General features: G+C 63.1%; 1 protein-coding gene across 11 annotated transcripts in view; it reads left to right on the top strand.

Annotated features, from left to right (window-relative positions):
• Nucleotides 1–15,951, top strand: part of ELMO3 (engulfment and cell motility 3) — a 26,649-nt gene extending 10,698 nt beyond the window's left edge. For 9 of the 11 annotated variants that reach the window (XM_043526114.1, XM_043526112.1, XM_043526113.1 and 6 more), the window contains 15 exons: nucleotides 807–906; nucleotides 989–1,140; nucleotides 2,911–2,989; nucleotides 4,139–4,189; nucleotides 4,524–4,646; nucleotides 5,862–5,993; nucleotides 7,309–7,413; nucleotides 8,597–8,705; nucleotides 8,991–9,127; nucleotides 10,027–10,190; nucleotides 10,459–10,571; nucleotides 11,554–11,658; nucleotides 12,348–12,430; nucleotides 13,150–13,230; nucleotides 14,415–15,951. In XM_043526114.1, coding sequence (XP_043382049.1) covers nucleotides 807–906; nucleotides 989–1,140; nucleotides 2,911–2,989; nucleotides 4,139–4,189; nucleotides 4,524–4,646; nucleotides 5,862–5,993; nucleotides 7,309–7,413; nucleotides 8,597–8,705; nucleotides 8,991–9,127; nucleotides 10,027–10,190; nucleotides 10,459–10,571; nucleotides 11,554–11,658; nucleotides 12,348–12,430; nucleotides 13,150–13,230; nucleotides 14,415–14,627 — 1,747 coding nt within the window. In that variant the 3' untranslated portion in view covers nucleotides 14,628–15,951. Of the gene's footprint in view, nucleotides 1–806; nucleotides 907–988; nucleotides 1,141–2,910; nucleotides 2,990–4,138; nucleotides 4,190–4,523; nucleotides 4,647–5,861; nucleotides 5,994–7,308; nucleotides 7,414–8,596; nucleotides 8,706–8,990; nucleotides 9,128–10,026; nucleotides 10,191–10,458; nucleotides 10,572–11,553; nucleotides 11,659–12,347; nucleotides 12,431–13,149; nucleotides 13,231–14,414 lie in introns of those variants that run through there. The other 2 variants (XR_006285145.1, XM_037877769.2) reach the window with 2 other exon arrangements.
• Nucleotides 15,952–15,972: the final 21 nt, after the last annotated feature.

Raw genomic sequence — 15,972 nt, forward strand, 5'->3', positions numbered from 1 at the left:
CTGGAAGTCTGGAGGACAGGAATGGAAAGGCCTCTGCCGGAGGCCCTGGCAAGGCAGGACTTGCCCCTTGTAGGTTTGCCCATCCCAGATGGTCCATCCCTCCCTGGGGAGACTGTTCCGCAGCCCGATGGATCTCGCTGCCAGGAACCCTCCTGGTCATCCTGTGGTGTTCTGCACCCCATTGCTGTCGTCACTGCCTCCCACGTGTACCCCCCAGCTGATCCCTCGCCCTCCTCCAGTGTGAGAGCCCCGGATAGTCTGTCCCCCTCTGTCATCGCTTTGACCTAGCTCTTTGGCTTCTTCCTTGGTCTCGGCTTTTCTTGCAGCACGTGTTCGTTCTCCCTGGGCTCCCTTCGGGCACCTGCACGTTTCTGGCTCCCAGGCGAGGGGAACACCGTGTATCGTGTTGTCTGGCAGCGCTGCATGTGCGGGGAGTTAGACTGCGCCGTGGAGCATGTGCCCGAGGCCGCAGAATTCAGGCTGTTAACCCTGGATTTCCTTGACGCTTGTACGCTTAACTGTGCAACCCTAACGTCCTGTGTCCTTCTTGGCGCTTTCCGGGTCTCCAAACTCCTCCTTGGGCTAAGGGAGAGGCTGATTGCTTGTACCAAGTGTTCTCTCTCCAGTGCTCATCCCCTGTCTCTTTCTCTCGCCCTCTCCCTGTTTTCTGTCTCTCTAGGTGTTTCTAATGTGCCCATCGCTGTGGTGTCTGGGCGGCTTTGTCCCTGCTGCCCTGGTCTATCGAGCGGCGTTTCTGTGGGGTCCCTGGGCCCTCTCTCACCATGTTTGCTGTTCTGTTGCTCCAGTATAGGGGAGATTCTAGCCCACACCCTGAAGGCCTTCATGGAGCTGATGGAGCACGATTTCGTCTCCTGGGAGACGCTGAGCCGGGCCTTCATTGGAAAAGTAAGTCAGTCCCCGGAGCCTTGGCGACCCGCCGTGCCAGGGTGGCTGAGCCAGTCGTGTCTCTGACCGCCTGTTGTTACAGATCGTGGGGTACGTCAAGACGAGTGGGATGGACGCCTCTGTCCAGCAGCTCTCCCTGTCCATCCTGGAGAACATGGTCCCGAGCAGCCGCCCCCTCTTTGAGCTGGTCAAACGCGAAGTGACCCTGGATCGCCTCCTCACCCACCTGCAGGTGTAAGTGCAGCCCCGGGCGCCGACTTTCAGCGTTCCACGAGGGTGCTTCAGCCCTGCTTGGCCCTGAGGCCCCTCCCCCTCCCCTGAGGCTCCGCCTCTTCCCAGCCCCGCTCCTCCTCCTCCTCCTTCTCCTCCTGCCCGCCACCAAACAGCTGATGGGCGGTGGGCGGGAGGTCTGGGGGAGGAGCTGATGGGTGGGGCCTGCTGAACAGCTGATCACCCTTTTTTTCTTTTTCCCGTGGGTGCTCCAGCCCCAGAGCACCCACGGAGTCGGTGCCTATGAGCACAGCACCAGCTGTGATCCCATCCTGCCTCTGCCGGCCTGCATCTCCTCGGCCTGCCCCGCTTCCCTGGGGAGAGCAGTCCGCAGCCTACTCCAGTTCCCTGCTCCTCCACCTTCCTTTTCCACTATGATTTCAGCCCACCCCACTTGGCTCCAGCTGGGCAATGCTCTCTACCCCCTTTCCCTCACTGGGACTCGCCCCTCAGATGTTTGCCGGCACCACATCCTGGCTTAGCCACGTGTAGCTCCGTCCGCCTGGCTCGCTCTGTGTTGCCCTCCAAGTTTGTTGCTTCTCCAGGCTTCCCATCTAGCTCTGGCTGGGAATGAGCTCCCGAGGCAACCCCCAGCATGCTGGCTGTCATGCAGTGTAGCCTTTTAGAGACAGGCGGGCCTGTTCTCCCCTCTGCTCCGTCACGTCGCAGACCCTCACTCCTTTGCTGGGTGTTCTCATTGTAAGGTCCTTCAGCATTGCTGCTTCCCGGCTTGCGCTCTCCTGCTGGAGCTCTGGTGCCAGTAACACTCTCAGCATCGGGGTTTGGCCGATCTGCGGGGAAATCTGAGCTGGCGGAGCCATGTGCCAACTCTGAAATGAGCCCCAGCTTCTAGGCAGTTACAGCCTCCCAGGAGAGCAGGGTCTGGGGGTCTCAGTGGCCCCTGAGCTGGTCCTAGACTTGTTCTCACTCTTGGTCCGGCCGGGTCTGTAGCGAACACCCTCTGGTTTCCCCTTTTCTCCGGTCCGTAACCATGGTACGTTCCTGCCCCGGCCAGCCCAACCCCATCCGACTTTGGGAACGCTGGGTGCGTGGTGTCACCTCTCCTTCCCCTTGGTGAGCTCGGCCAGCTCCGCCAGCCTCCCCCTGACACGGACTGAGGGGTCAGGCCTGGCACACATGACTGCTCCTTGCCCTGCTCTCCCTCGCCAGTTCTGGAACAGCCCCTGTCCGCCTTGCTGGGCGGCAGGAAGTTCGTGCCCTAGCGCCTGAGTGGGGGGAGCTCCCCCTCCTGCCTGGGTTTAAATCCCTCCTGATAAGCCCTGCCAGCATGGAGCAGGCGCTCTGCACCCATCTTCTGACGCACAGCCTGGCAAATGCAGGCGTTCGCCTCACCCTGCCCGCCCCAGGCCCTCTTCTCTCTGCACTGTCGGCTGGGTCATGGGCCCAGCAGGGCTCTGCCCTGGCCTTCCTCTCCCCCATTCTCTCTTCAGGCCCCTGAATGCCCTTCAGTCTCTTCACTCTTGTGCCCACTCTCTGCAGGGAGCCTGCTGCCCTTACGATGCCCGCCTGTGCCCTGGCACCGGGCGCCAGCGGAATGTCCCCTGATCTGTACCTGGCTCGCAGATGCCTCCGGCCGGCTTCCCCACTGGGAGCTGACAGCTGGGGGCAGCCTGGTGGCGTGGGGCCAGCCAGGCTGGGAGAAGAGCTGGGGGCGGGCGGCTCAGGCCCACCCTCCGGGCTAGTCACGCTAGTGATTCATCTCCTTGCTCCTAGGACCAACCAGCAGCTGCAGCTCAAAGCCATGGCGCTGCTCATCGCCCTGCTGCTGAATGGCAGCGACACAGAGAGGAGGGTAAGGTCCCCTGGCCCTCTCCCGCGGCCCTCTGAGCTGGCCATGCCCCTGGGGGTCACTGTGGGGCCGGGGGCGAGGAGGGAATGCAGTCTGTCCGCCCAGAGTGTGGGCTGCGAGCCCTCTGAGAAGGGCTGTTTGGGGGTGGAGGGGCACTAAATGTGCTGTGGGAGGGGAGGACGGGGGCTGCCTGGCCGGGTTGGAAAAGACAGCGGTCAGGTCAGGGGAGCCGGGCCGGGCCGGCTGCCTGCCTGGGCTGCGCGTGGCACCCCCTGGCGGTGAGCGGGGCAGCCAGGGGTGTTGCACTGCTGGGTTCCCTTAGCTGCCTCACCAGGCGCTTTGCCTAGAAATATCCCAATGCTGCTTGCACCGGCTCGGCTCCCTGCAGGGGGCGCCGCTGGAGTCCTGGGGGAGAGGAGGGGCCAGCGTTTTAATTGCCGTGCTGTCTGACCCCCGCGGGCAGGTCAAGAAGACGCAGGGCCTGACAGCAGTAGCTGGTGCCTGTCTGCGCTAGGGCTCCGGCGGGCAGAGCTCCGCGGATGATTGCAGCCCGGGGCGCTGGCTGCTTGTCTGGAGCATCCTGCTGAGTCTGCGCTGTGCTCCCAGCGCCGCGGCCCTGCTCCCCCCGGCTGAGGAGAGGCGTGTGGCCGAGGGGACAGACCAGGGCAGCTGGGCGTGAGCCTGTACTTCGCCTGTCCCACCGCCACCCTTCCATTGCCCTGCGCGGCGCTGAGAACGCGGCAGGGCCTAACCAGCCAGCTGCTTTATCGCCCTCTGTGCCCCACGCAGAGCCCCACACAGGCCACACCCGCAGGGTCCGGCCTGGGCTGCGTGCCCTGTGCCCACCCCTCGGCTCCCTGCTGCGCCGGGTGCTGATCTGGGCTGGACTCTTCCCCGCGAGCAGGAGGTGCCTGGGCTCTAGATCCTTTCATTTCCTGCATGCCTGGGTAACTCTCAGAGCCTGCCTGTTTCCCCCACCCAACCCCACCTGGGGCGGCCGGGGAAGGTCAGCTGGCCGCGCCCAGTGCTTGGCCCTCTGGATTGGTGGGGAGAGCGGCTGCTGGAGGAAACCGCATGGGCCCAGCGGATGGCGGCAGAGCGGGCGGGGCTGGGCTGGGAGGAGCGTGTCTCACCGGCTCTCTCCCTTCCTAGGACATAATGGACTATCTGGGCCAGAGGAACATCCGGCAGTTCATTCACAAGGTGGGAATGCAGAGAGCTCCTGGCCTCGCGCCCCTCCCCTACGGTCTGTGCATCCTCCCTGCCCCCTGGCTGCCGGCCCCTGGGCCCGGTGTCTGTGCGCCCAGAGTCCCCCCCGTAGCGTTTCTGTCACCCTTCCCCCCGCTTTGTGCCAGCCTCCTGCCAGTGCTGCTGTGCCCTCCCTCTCCCCGCCCTGGCAGCTGGGGGCCTGCAGTCGCCTCTGTCTAGTGCTGGCCCCAGGACCCCTGCGCCCCGCAGCTCTTGCCCTGGGAGCGGGTCACGGAAAGCTGGGGTCCAGGCTGGGGTCAGTGACGGCCTTTGTTTGGGGCTCCTGTAGAACATTATCCACGCCTCGGAGCCGATGGGGGATGAGATGGCCCATTATCTCTACGTGCTGCAGTCCATCACCCTCAACCTGCTGGAGCAGAAGATGCGGACCCCCATGGACCCTTATTCGCAGGTCTGACGGGCTCTTCTCCCCCTTCTCCCCCTGTGGGCCTGTCGGGTGGGCGCTCTCCTCCCCGGGACTCCTCCGCAAAGTGTCCCCCTCCCACCTTTCATGCCCCTGCCACTTCTCCCCCCTCCTTCCCCACTCCCCAGAGAGCTGAGCCCCCAGATGGCGCTGGCCTCTCTGCCATTGCACCACTCCTCTTTGCTTCCAGTCCTGCTGAGAGTTGGCTGGCGGGGATGGAGCTACCGCCCCCTGCTGGTGGAGGGAGGCACGGCTGTGCTGTGTCAGGCGTGCCCAGGTCGCGTAGGGTGCGTTTCTGAGCGCTCAGCACCCACAGCTGGAACTGGCCTTTCCAAGGGTTCAGCTGCCAGGGTTGGGAAACCCATCTCAGAAAAGATCATTACAGCTGGAAAGGAACAGAGAAGAGCAACAGAAATGATGTGGGGGATGGAACAGCTTCCGTACGAGGAGAGAGGAATGTGGCTGGGACTGTTCGGTTTAGAAAAGAGACGACTCGGGGGGGATAGGATGGAGGTCTCTAAAATCCTGACTGGTGTGGAGACAGTGAATAGGGATGTGTCATTTACCCCTTCACACAAGAACCAGGGGTCACCCAATGAAATTAACAGGCAGCAGGTTTAAAACAAACAAAAGGAAGTACTACTTCACACAACGCGCAGTCAACCTGTGGAACTCCTTGCCAGGGGATGTTGTAAAGTCCAAAAGTATAACTGGGTTCATAGAAGAACTAGCTAAGGATGAGTGGGGTGTCCCTAAGACTGACTGCCAGATGCTGGGACTGGATGACGAGATGTCACTTGATCATTACCTGTTCTGTTCGTTCCCTTGGAAGCACCTGGCACTGGCCGCTGTCGGAAGACAGGATACTGGGCTAGATGGACCATTGGTCTGACCCAGTGTGGCCGTTCTTGTGTTCTTATACCTCTGAGCCAGGCGGCCTGGTCCCTCTCCCGTCCATGGGTTTGTTCAGCTGGGCCTCCCCCCACTCTCCTGTGTTGGGACCCCGCAAAGCTCTGGAGTTTTTGTTTGCTCGCTGGGGGGACTGTGGTCCTGGGGGGCGCTAGATGGGGTGGCCTGGTGGGGCCCATTCCTTTCCCAGCAGGGTCTGAGCTTTGCCTGTGGGACGGAGCTCGGGGCGGCAGCCCTGCCTTGGCCTTGCTAGGGTTGGATCGAGGCATCAGCCAGGCCCTGCTCTCTCCGCAGGAACAACGGGAGCGTCTCCAGTCCCTGCGTCACAGCGCCTTCGAGTCGGAGAACGAGCCTTCTGCCGGCACCTTCAGCACGGAGCGCCGGCGCTCTGTGTGTGTCAAGGAGTTCCGCAAGCTGGGCTTCCAGGTGAGTCGCCGCCCAGACCTTCCCATGGCCAGCAGCCCCGGCCCGCTCCGAACCGCCCTCCCCTCGCTCGCTCTGCCTGGAGAGCTGCAGGGGTCATTTCCACCTCGGCGGTCAGGAGCTAAGAGCTGGCCTGCGAAGGCAGGAGCCGTGCGGAAGCGTGGCACGCGCTGTTTCTCCCCCGGCAGCCCCCGCTCCCCCGCGTCTCTTGCCTTCGCAAGAGAGCTGCGACCAGCAGTTGGCTTCTGTCGGCGTCGGTCAGTTCGGGTTTGGGATTGCGGACGCACGGTTTGCACCAGGGTGTGCTGGCCCCTTAAGGGAAGGCCTTGCCCCCTCCCACCCTGTTTTGGCCCTTCGGGGAGAGGCGTTGTGCGGGTGGGGGCTGTGGGCAGGAAGCAGTGCATGCTGGGAAAGGGAGGGGTTTAAAAACTCCTGCTCTGGGTGAGAAGGAACCTAGAGAGACCTGCAGCAGTGTGTCCTCCCAGGGCCCTTGCCCTTGGTTACAGGGTCTGACCCATCCCCTCTAGAGGGCAGCTCAGTGCCCACCCCTCGAGCGTGGGCTTTGGGCCTGGACCAGGCAGTGGCATGACTGTCCTCTCCAGACTCAGCTGTCCCTGCTCCCCAGGGCTACGTCCTACTTTGTCCCGTCTGCCTCCCTGCCCCTTCCATGGGACACTTCAGCAGTGCTCTCCCAGCTCTGTTCCTGGCTCTGTCCCCACTGCTGGCCCTGGGTCAGACCCCAGTCACTGGAGAGCCCCCCGGCCAGGGGAGAACCCCTACCTGGACCTTGGCCTTGCACCATGTGAGACTGCAGGATCCTCTACGTCAGCCAAGAGGTGGCTGGAGGACTGGGGTTCTGGGGCCAGCCCGGGACCCCAGGCAGGCTGCTACCAGCACAGCCAGGAGAACGTACAAATGGCAGCTCTTTCCCGTGTCCGATAGCCTTGCTTCTGTGCGCTGCATGTATCCGGTCAATCCCGTCTGAGCTCAGCATGCCCCGTTAGGGGCCTTCAGTACGCGCCGCTGGCTTGGGGAGCCTGCGTCCTGGCCCAGGCTGTGCATCCCCACGAAGAGATGCGGAAATCTCATTCGGTTCTCACTGGGCCGCCCGGCCTCATCTCAGCCCCTTGTTCCCCAACCCGCTGGTAATCCTGGCGTTAGCACAGCGAGGTCTCTGGAGCCGTAGTGAGCCAATGGGACAGTGACCGATGTGTACCAACTGTTCGTATCGGCATCCTAAACGGCAGCCCTCTCCTTGCACTGGGGGCTCTGCCATTACGGTCAGTCACAAAACCTGCGTCCTCTTGTGTCCTCCCAGAACTACAGTAACCCTGCCGAGGACCTGCAGCACGCGCCCCCGGGACTGCTGGCCCTGGACAACATGGTCTACTTCTCCAGATGCTGCCCGAGTGCCTATAGCAGAGTGAGTGTATGTTCCCGGCTCGTGAGCTGTACCCCATGCACAGCCCTGGGAGGTTTCTCCCCTCTCGCCGGGTTTGTCTACGTGTGGACCTACCTTAATCTGAATTAACTTTCCAGTGTAGACGACCCTTTATTTCTCGTAGCTGGAGAGCCCCTAGCGGTAGGTCTGCCTGGGCCTTCCCATCCTAAGGCCAGTTTGTCAGTTCTTCGTAACCTCCTCAGCTGTTCAGCCAACGTGCTCACTGCTCTTTGCCTCTGGCTGAGGCTGATGGGTTTGGGAGTGTTGAGCCAGGCTGTTCTGACGGGCAAGGAAAGCCGTAACTACGCTCTGGGTGCAGATATTGGCGGTGGTTTTGGCCCGCTCTCATGCTGAAGCAGGCAGGCTGGGCAGCTGAAATTTCCCGTGGCCCTTGGGGAACCAGAAGTGCTTTCAGTGCTGCTAAAAACCATCTCTGGTTTGGCTGAGATAGAATAACGCAAATATCCTCTTCGCACATGGGGAGTGAGAGAGCTCAGGAGCCGGGACCCAGCAGGACGCAGGGCGGGAAACGCAGGCAAATTCCCTGAAGCAAAGCTCTGGGTTCTCTGGTTTGTGCTGCACCAGGGGTCAGACTGGATGAGAACAAGGATCCTTTCTGTGCGTCTATGAAAAACCTACAAATATGTGCAGCTCAGGTTCTGGTAGCAGCATGCCACCCCCCCCCGAAGCGCTGAGCAGGGCAGGGCTCAGCACAGTCCCGTCGCTGGGGACTGTGGCGTAGGATGGATGGTACCGTAGTGCCCTGGTTCTGGAGCTGGCCGAGATGCCAGTAAAGACGTTATGCCCTTGCACTGGTCTGCCTGTCTCTTCTCCGGGCGTCTCCGGCAGCGTCTCCTTTCAGTTCCGAGGGAGCCTGGCTGCTTCGGGGCATGACGCTTCCTCGTAGATTTCTCGCTGCCACTGAATTCTAACCCGCCCGCCCTGGGGGGCCGGGATCCCTTTGCTGGGGAACCCCGGACCCCGAGCTTCCTGACCATTGTGCAGCTGGTGGGAGCCTTTGGGCTTGGAGGGGGTACACTGACCATACCCGTCCCTGCCCTCGCTAGCCCGCCGTGCCGCCCCCGCCTGGGAGAGCTCTTTGGCGGCTCTGCCTGCCCGGGGGCGTGTGCACTCAGGGAGCTGTGACGGGGCCTGTGTCTCTCAGTTTGTCCTTGAGAACAGCAGCCGTGATGATAAACACGAGTGCCCGTTTGCCCGGAGCAGCATCCAGCTGACCCTGGCCCTCTGCGAGATCCTACATGTCGGGGAACCATGTGAGTGCGCGGCCCCTTGTGTCTGCTAACGTAGCCCATCCAGAGCCCCACGACTCCTGGCTGGGTTAGGGGGTGGGCGCAGCCGAAACCAGTGGGCATCACGGATCCTGGCTGGGTTAGGGGGTGGGTGCAGTCAAAACCTTGTGGGTGTCCTGGCTCCTGGTGGGGGGGATGGGCGCAGCCATACCCTGCGGGCATCATGGCCCCCATTTCCGGGACCTCCTGGTTGTCAGGGTTTCCAAAAAAGCAGGGAAACCTGGTCCCATTTTGTCCTTCTTGCCTCAGGCTCGGAGACGGCCCAGGCCTTCTACCTCATGTTCTTCGGTCAGGACCACTTCTTCGAGGAGCTCTTCTGTATCTGCATCCAGCTGCAGAACAAGACCTGGAAGGAGATGCGCGCCACGCAGGAGGACTTCGACAAGGTGAGCCCCACCGGAGGACACCCAGAATGCTGCCATGTAGCGGGGTCTCCAGGGTCTCACAGGGCAGATGGGATCTGGACAGATCTGCACTGTGGAGCGGGATCCTGTGCTGATGCCCCGCAGGTGGTGCAGGGCGCTGTGGAGCGGGGTCCCGTGCTGGCGTGATGGTGCCGTGTGTCCCGCAGCGGGTGTGGGGGGCTGTGGAGCGGGGTCCCGTGCTGGCGTGATGGTGCCGTGTGCCCCGCAGTGGGTGTGGGGGGCTGTGGAGCGGGGTCCCATGCTGGCGTGACGGTGCCGTGTGCCCTGCAGGGGATGTGGGGGGGTGTGGAGCGGGGTCCCGTGCTGGCGTGATGGTGCCGTGTGCCCCGCAGCGGGTGTGGGGGGCTGTGGAGCGGGGTTCCGTGCTGGCGTGACGGTGCCATGTGCCCTGCAGGGGATGTGGGGGTGTGTGGAGCGGGGTCCCTTGCTGGCATGACGGTGCCGTGTGCCCTGCAGGGGATGTGGGGGGGGGTGTGGAGCAGGGTCCCGTGCTGGCATGATGGTGCCATGTGCCCTGTAAGGGGTGAGGGGGGCTGTGGAGCAGGGTCCCATGATGGTGCCGTGTGCCCTGCAAGGGATGTGGGGGGGTGTGGAGCGGGGTCCCATGCTGGCATGATGGTGCCATGTGCCTTGTAAGGGACGAGGGGGGCTGTGGAGCAGGGTCCCATGATGGTGCCGTGTGCCCTGCAAGGGATGTGGGGGGCTGTGGAGCGGGGTCCCGTGCTGGTGTGACGGTGCCATGTGCCCTGCAAGGGGCGTGGGGGGCTGTGGAGCGGGGTCCCGTGCTGGCATGACGGTGCCATGTGCCCTGCGAGAAAGGCTGTGGAGCGGGGTCCCATGACAATGCCTTGTGCCTGCAGGTGCTGCAGGTGGTCCGGGAGCAGATCACCCGGACCCTGTCCCTCAAACCCACCTCCCTGGAGCTGTTCAAGACCAGAGTGAACGCGCTTAACTACAGCGAGATCCTGAGACTGCGGCAGACGGAGAGGATGCACCAGGAGGAGACGCTGGCCGTGCCTGTGCTGTGAGTGGGAGGGGGGCTGGGGCACAGGGAAAGGGACCCCTGGCTCTGTGTCAGGGGCTGCAGGGGGAGCCCCCCACTCTGCGAGTTGGGGTCTGGGGTCCCTGATCTGAGCATTAGGGGTGGGGGTCTGCAGTCCCTGCTTCGAGCGCTGCAGGGAGTGGGTGGGGTCCCTGCGCCGAGAGCTGGGGGGGGAGCCCTGCCAGCCTGCTGGGGCTCAGCGCTGCATTCGGGGGGTACCTGCCCATGTCCCATCTCGCCCGCTCCCCAGGGAACTGCGAGAGAGGCTCAAGCCCGAGCTCCTGGAGCTGATCCGCCAGCAGCGGCTCCTGCGCCTCTGCGAGGGGACCCTCTTCCGCAAGATCAGCAGCCGCCGCAGACAGGGTGAGGGGGCCTGGGGTCAGGGCAGTGCCGTGCCCTGGCACGAGGGGGATGGGGCGCCCGAGGTGGGCACGCCTGCGGGGGGCAGAGAGTGGGCACTGACGTACGTTGGCTGAACTCCGGAGACCAGAGGGGCTGAACCGCAGGAGCTAAGGGAGACCGAGAGGTTCATGAGGGGACCCCATGGAATGGTCCCACCCCCAGTCTGGCAGCCCCTGAGCTGTTGAGGAGGATGCAAGTTTCGGGGTAGGAGAACTCCAGGCAGGTGTGTGGGAAACGATCCCAGAGTCGGGACCCTCCCTCCCGATGATGTCATGGTGTCCTCTCGACCTGAGGATACCCTGCAGCAGTGCAGAAGTAAGGGTGGCATGGTATAGGGGGCGCGTCACTTTTTGGGGGAGGTCATCACAGCCTGAAATATTTTCAAAGGGGGGGGCGGGGGTCCCAGCAAAAAACGTTTGAGAATCCTGGATCTAGCCAGACTTGCATGCAGTGCTGGGGAGGAGCCGGTGGTCATGGTATGTGTCAGTACCAGTGACACAGGGAAAGGTAGGAGAGAGGTCCCGGAGGTCAAATTTGGGTTGCTAGGTGAGAGATTACAGTCCAGGGTCTCCATGGCAACAATCTCTGAAATGGTCCCAGTTGCACGTGCAGGGCCGGTTAGACAGGCAGAGCTGCAGGGTCTCAATGCGTGGGTGAGACCATGGAGTTTGGAGGCGGGGTTTGGGTTTATTAGGAACCGGGGAACCTTTTGGGGAAGGGGGAGCCTGTATATGAAGGATGGGCTCCACCTAAACCAAAACAGAACCAGCTTGCAGCCATGTAAAGTAAAAAGGTCGTAGAGGGGTTATTAAACTAAGGGCTGGGGGAAGCCGACAGGTGCGGAGGAGCACGTGGTTCGGACAGAGACCTCCCTGCGGGGAGGAGGAGACGTGCGTCCCTGGGTGAGCTGAGGGCCCTGACTGCCGCTCCCTTCCCGTCCCAGATAAGCTCTGGTTCTGCCGCCTGTCCCCCAACCACAAGGTGCTGCATTACGGAGACGTGGAGCCGGGGGTGCAGAGCCCCCCCATCGAGAGCCTGCCGGAGAAGAGTACGTGACAGCCAAGAGGGGGATCGTCCCTCACAGGGGATGTGATCGCGGGGTGCCGAGTAACAAATGGGGCAGCGGCAATCGGGTGCTTCTGTTCTCTCTCTAACACAGATCAAGGGACGCTTGGTGGCTGAACGGTGGGGAATTCCAGACCGATGCTCTTCCCACAGGGGGTGGTTAGCCGGTGGAACTCATGGCCACAGAAAACTGCTGAGGCCAAGAATTTAGCAAGATTCCCAGAGAGAGTGACTATGGAGCGGCCAGAGCTGGCATCGTTCGTGCCAACACTCGGCCTAGACAGGATATTAACTGTCCTGCTTTCGGGCTTCAACTGGTCTCTCTTAGACAGCGGGGGCAGCGCATCCCCACCTGCTCCTGGGGTTTGGGCACTGCCCTCTGAAGCAACTGGCCTTGGCTACTGAGGGAGATGGGGCTCTGAGTAGATGGGCCTTGGCTCTGAGCCTGCCTGGTGGTGCCCAGGCTGCTGAATAACCCCGGGTTGCTGGCCCGTACCTGCCCTGCCCAGCACCCAAGGGGGCTGCCTTTCCTCCTGTGCTTGTCTTGCCAAGAGACCTGTGCTGGGCTCCCTCGGGGGGTGCGTCTGCCGGGGCTTGGGCTGAGCCACCTGGGGCAGGGCTGGTGGGCGGGGGGAGCATGCTGGGCTCTGCTGAGCGCCTCTGTCCCCCCAGTTCCCGTGGCCGACATCAAGGAGCTGCTGGTTAGCAGGGAGTGCCCGCACATGAAGGAGAAGGGCTCCGGGAAGCATAACAAGGTCAGCAGCTGCTCCCTGCCTGGCCACTAACTCCCCCCCACCCCGGGCTCTGTACAGGCATGGGTCTGTCAGCTGGGTCCCGGGGGTGGGGCTGCCTGCCTGCCTGCCCGATAGCGTGCCTCCCTCTCCTTGTTATCCACACTGCGCTGGTCCAGGGAAGGCAAAGCGAGCGCAGAGATCTGGGCCGGCGCATGCTGCAAGGGCAGCTGTGAAGGGCCAGCAGCCGCCCTGCGTAGGCCACCGTGAGCGTCTAACACCCCTCGTGCTGGCCGGCAGCGCAGGGCCCACCGTGGAACCTGAATGGGACAGAGAATGAGAGCCCAGCAAGGAGGCACTGAGCTGGGCGCTCCCCCTTGGCCCTGCGAGTTCACCAGCTCCTTGGCCCGTGTTTTCCCCGCCTGGAGATCGGGGGTCGCTGACATCGCTGCCCGGGCTTGTCCACACAGGAGTTACCGGGCAGCCAAATCGACGGCGCCCCAGCTTGCTGCATGGCGCCCCAGCTTGCTGCACGGCGCCGTCCTGACGAGGCCGGGGCTCTGCACTCACATGTTACCTGGCCACTCGCGGTGCAGCCCAGCCCTGCGACATGTCACCGCAGGGTACAGCCCTGTCCGCTGCCTGCCTGGGCCCCGTGCTCTGCACAGCACTTCCTGTCCTTGTGCGGCTGCACCCAGGACTGGCAGCCAGGAGAGTGAGATGCACCTGCTGTTTCCCCACAGGATGTCCTGGACCTGGCCTTCTCCATTAGCTACGACGTGGAGGAGTACTACCTGAACTTCATCGCTCCCACGCGCTACGAGGTGAGCCTCTGGCTGGGACTTGGCTCCCGGGTTCAGGGGGCCCGTTGGACCAGGTTCTAGCTCAGATTCTGCCATGGGCTCGGTGGGTGACCTTGGCAGAGTCTCTGCCCCTTTGTCTGTTTCCCCATCTGTGAAAGCGGGAAGCGGCTCCCCCTTGGCAAAGCCCTTCAGGCTCTGTGAACGGAGAGTGCATGGCAGGGCTGCTGGGGTCTGTGCGGACAGACAGCAGGGAGCAAGGCGGGCACGTGGCCCAGAGCTTGTTACCCGGACACGGCGTTCTGAGCTGTAATTCTCCGAGTGAGCCAGCAGTGCCCACGCCGCTCTGGGCAATCCCACGGTGCTGGCGTTCCACCCCACTGCCAGTTGTTGGCCGGGGCTGCGGGCAGTTGTGCCTTTGTACGTCAGCGTGGCTGTGCCTTGCGGAAGGCGGGTTCTGCAGTTCACTGCCCAGGTGTCCTCAGGGGCTCACAGACCAAGGCTGGATGAATGGGAAGTTACCATTTCCCTCAGCCCAGGACAGAGGTGAGGGCCCTTGGGGGTGTTGTAGGATCGATCTGGGGGGATGCACCTGGCTGAGATCAGATTGGGATGGGAACATGGCACAGGCTGAGAGGAGGTGGGCCTGGGCCTGGATCAGGAAGGGATGGAGGAAGAGGTGTGGCAGTGGATGGGCGTGGAGCTAGAATGAGGCATGTGAGATGCCAGATGCCTCTGAAGGGAGGGAGGGTGCACGGTGGACTGGGTGGAGAGACAGGAATGCAGCGAGGGGGGCGCAATGGGGGACAGGCGTTAGCACTGTCCCTGCCTGGAGAAGACCCTACATACAGCTGGCTGCCCTCCATGCAGGACTGATGTTGAAACAGTGCGACTTTGCCTATAGCCAAGGCCTTGGGGACGCTGGGGCCGGGGACTGAGCTGTGGGGTTCAGTTCTGGCTGTCCAAAGCCATTTTGGAACCGGTAAAAACCCAGCTGCCGGAGCCTTCCCCTGGTCACAGGCTGCATCCTGCCCCTGTGAATTCCACCCCGGCCTGCTGCCGGCCTCTGGCCTGTTTGAGGCGCGTGGCCGAGGGGGCACTCCTGTGGCGCTGGGTGGATTGCGGTGGGCGGGAGGCTCGAGCGGGTGCTGGAGGCGGGCAGGGGCCGACTACCCAGAGGCTGAGGCCAGCGTTTGGTTGCCCCTCAGTTCTGCCTGTGGACGGACGGCCTGAACGTGCTGCTGGGCCGGGAGATGACGAGCGAGCGAACCCAGAGCGAGCTCGACATCCTGCTCTCCATGGAGCTCAAGCTGCGCCTCCTGGACCTGGAGAACATTCCCATCCCCGACGCCCCTCCCCCCGTCCCCAAGCCCCCCAGCAATTTAAACTTCTGCTATGACTTCAGCCCCATGGAACAGTGAGGGCAGCCGCCCCGGCCATGGCTCTCGCCCCCGAGCCAGCCCCAGCTCCCAGCCCTGCTAGCGGCTAGTCTGGGCCAGAGTCTGCGCTGTAAGGGGGGGGAAGGGAAAACCCGGCTCCGCACTGGGGCATGGGCTCAGGCACCTGCTGCAGCCCCTCCCGCTGGGCAGGGAGCGAGTGGGGGAAGGGCTGGTGGGCAAGGAGACGGGCTCCTACCTGGGCCATGATCTCCTTTCCCCCTCGTCCTGGTTCCGCCCAGGGGGAGCCGCGGAGCCCTGGCCCCTTCCAGCGGGGGCCTTGCTCTCCCGCTTGCTGCCCTGACTGAGCGGGGCTGACCCAAGTGCCTTCTTGCCCCTCTCTGCACTTGTGCTGCTGCTGTTAATGCGCCGTGGGGGATGGCCTTTGTCTCCCCGCTCCCCAGGGCAGGCTGCTCCTGGGCTTTGACAGAACCTTTGGCAACCCGCTGGGCCCCTCGGAGCTGGCGCCACCCTCCCGCAGGAGTCCTTAACTGCTGCACTGGTACGATACGGTGCACTTGGGTGCACCCCAGGGAAAGACTCCGAGATGGAGAAGGTACGATTCTGTGCGGCCCTGTGCTCCCCCTGCCCCTCTCTGGGCGATGTGACAGCCTGGGCTGGGGGCCAGCAGCCCCACTGTTCTTTATGGACAATAGGGCGTTTGGGGGGAAATCTGCCTTCCAGCAGCTAAGGCGTTAAAGCTGCTGGGGCCACATGGCTGAACGACTCACTGAGCACAAGGAGAAACGGAGTCACTTCCAGTCCCCTCTGCGAGCCTCCCCGAGCTGGGGTGCTGGCGCCTGGCTGATGGGAGATGATGCTAGGCACGGGAGGGCGCCCGCTGGAGGCTCCGCTGTCACTCGGGGCTGATGCCTGCACACCAGGAATCCTGGCCAGGCTGCCAACGCCCCATGGTGCGCGAGGGGAGGGGAGCCGAGTCGTCCCTGGTCGCAGCTCAGCACTGTCTCGCCCCATCCTACTGTCTATCCCGCCCCAGGCATCCACTGCACCCCTTAGCCCTAATGCTGCACTTACTAACCGGCCAGCCTGCTTCCCTGGCCCCTCACCCTGCTAGCGGGAGCCCCTGCACTGTACCTCTCCAGCCTGGTGCTTCTACTGAGAAAGGTACGCCGTGGCACCAGGCCCTCCCCCAGCCCTCTATATGGGCCTGTAATAATACTAAGGGATTAACCTGCCTGATTGTCTCAGCACTGGACCTGCACTGTCCCCTGCCCTGGGGCTGGAGGGGGCTGAGAACAGACCCCTTCCACCCCCCAGCATTTGGACAATAAACACTTGTACGGAGAAACCCACAGCCTGTTTTCTTATT

The sequence above is a fragment of the Chelonia mydas genome, chromosome 12 (assembly GCF_015237465.2).
Source record: "Chelonia mydas isolate rCheMyd1 chromosome 12, rCheMyd1.pri.v2, whole genome shotgun sequence".
Lineage (NCBI taxonomy): Eukaryota > Metazoa > Chordata > Testudines > Cheloniidae > Chelonia > Chelonia mydas.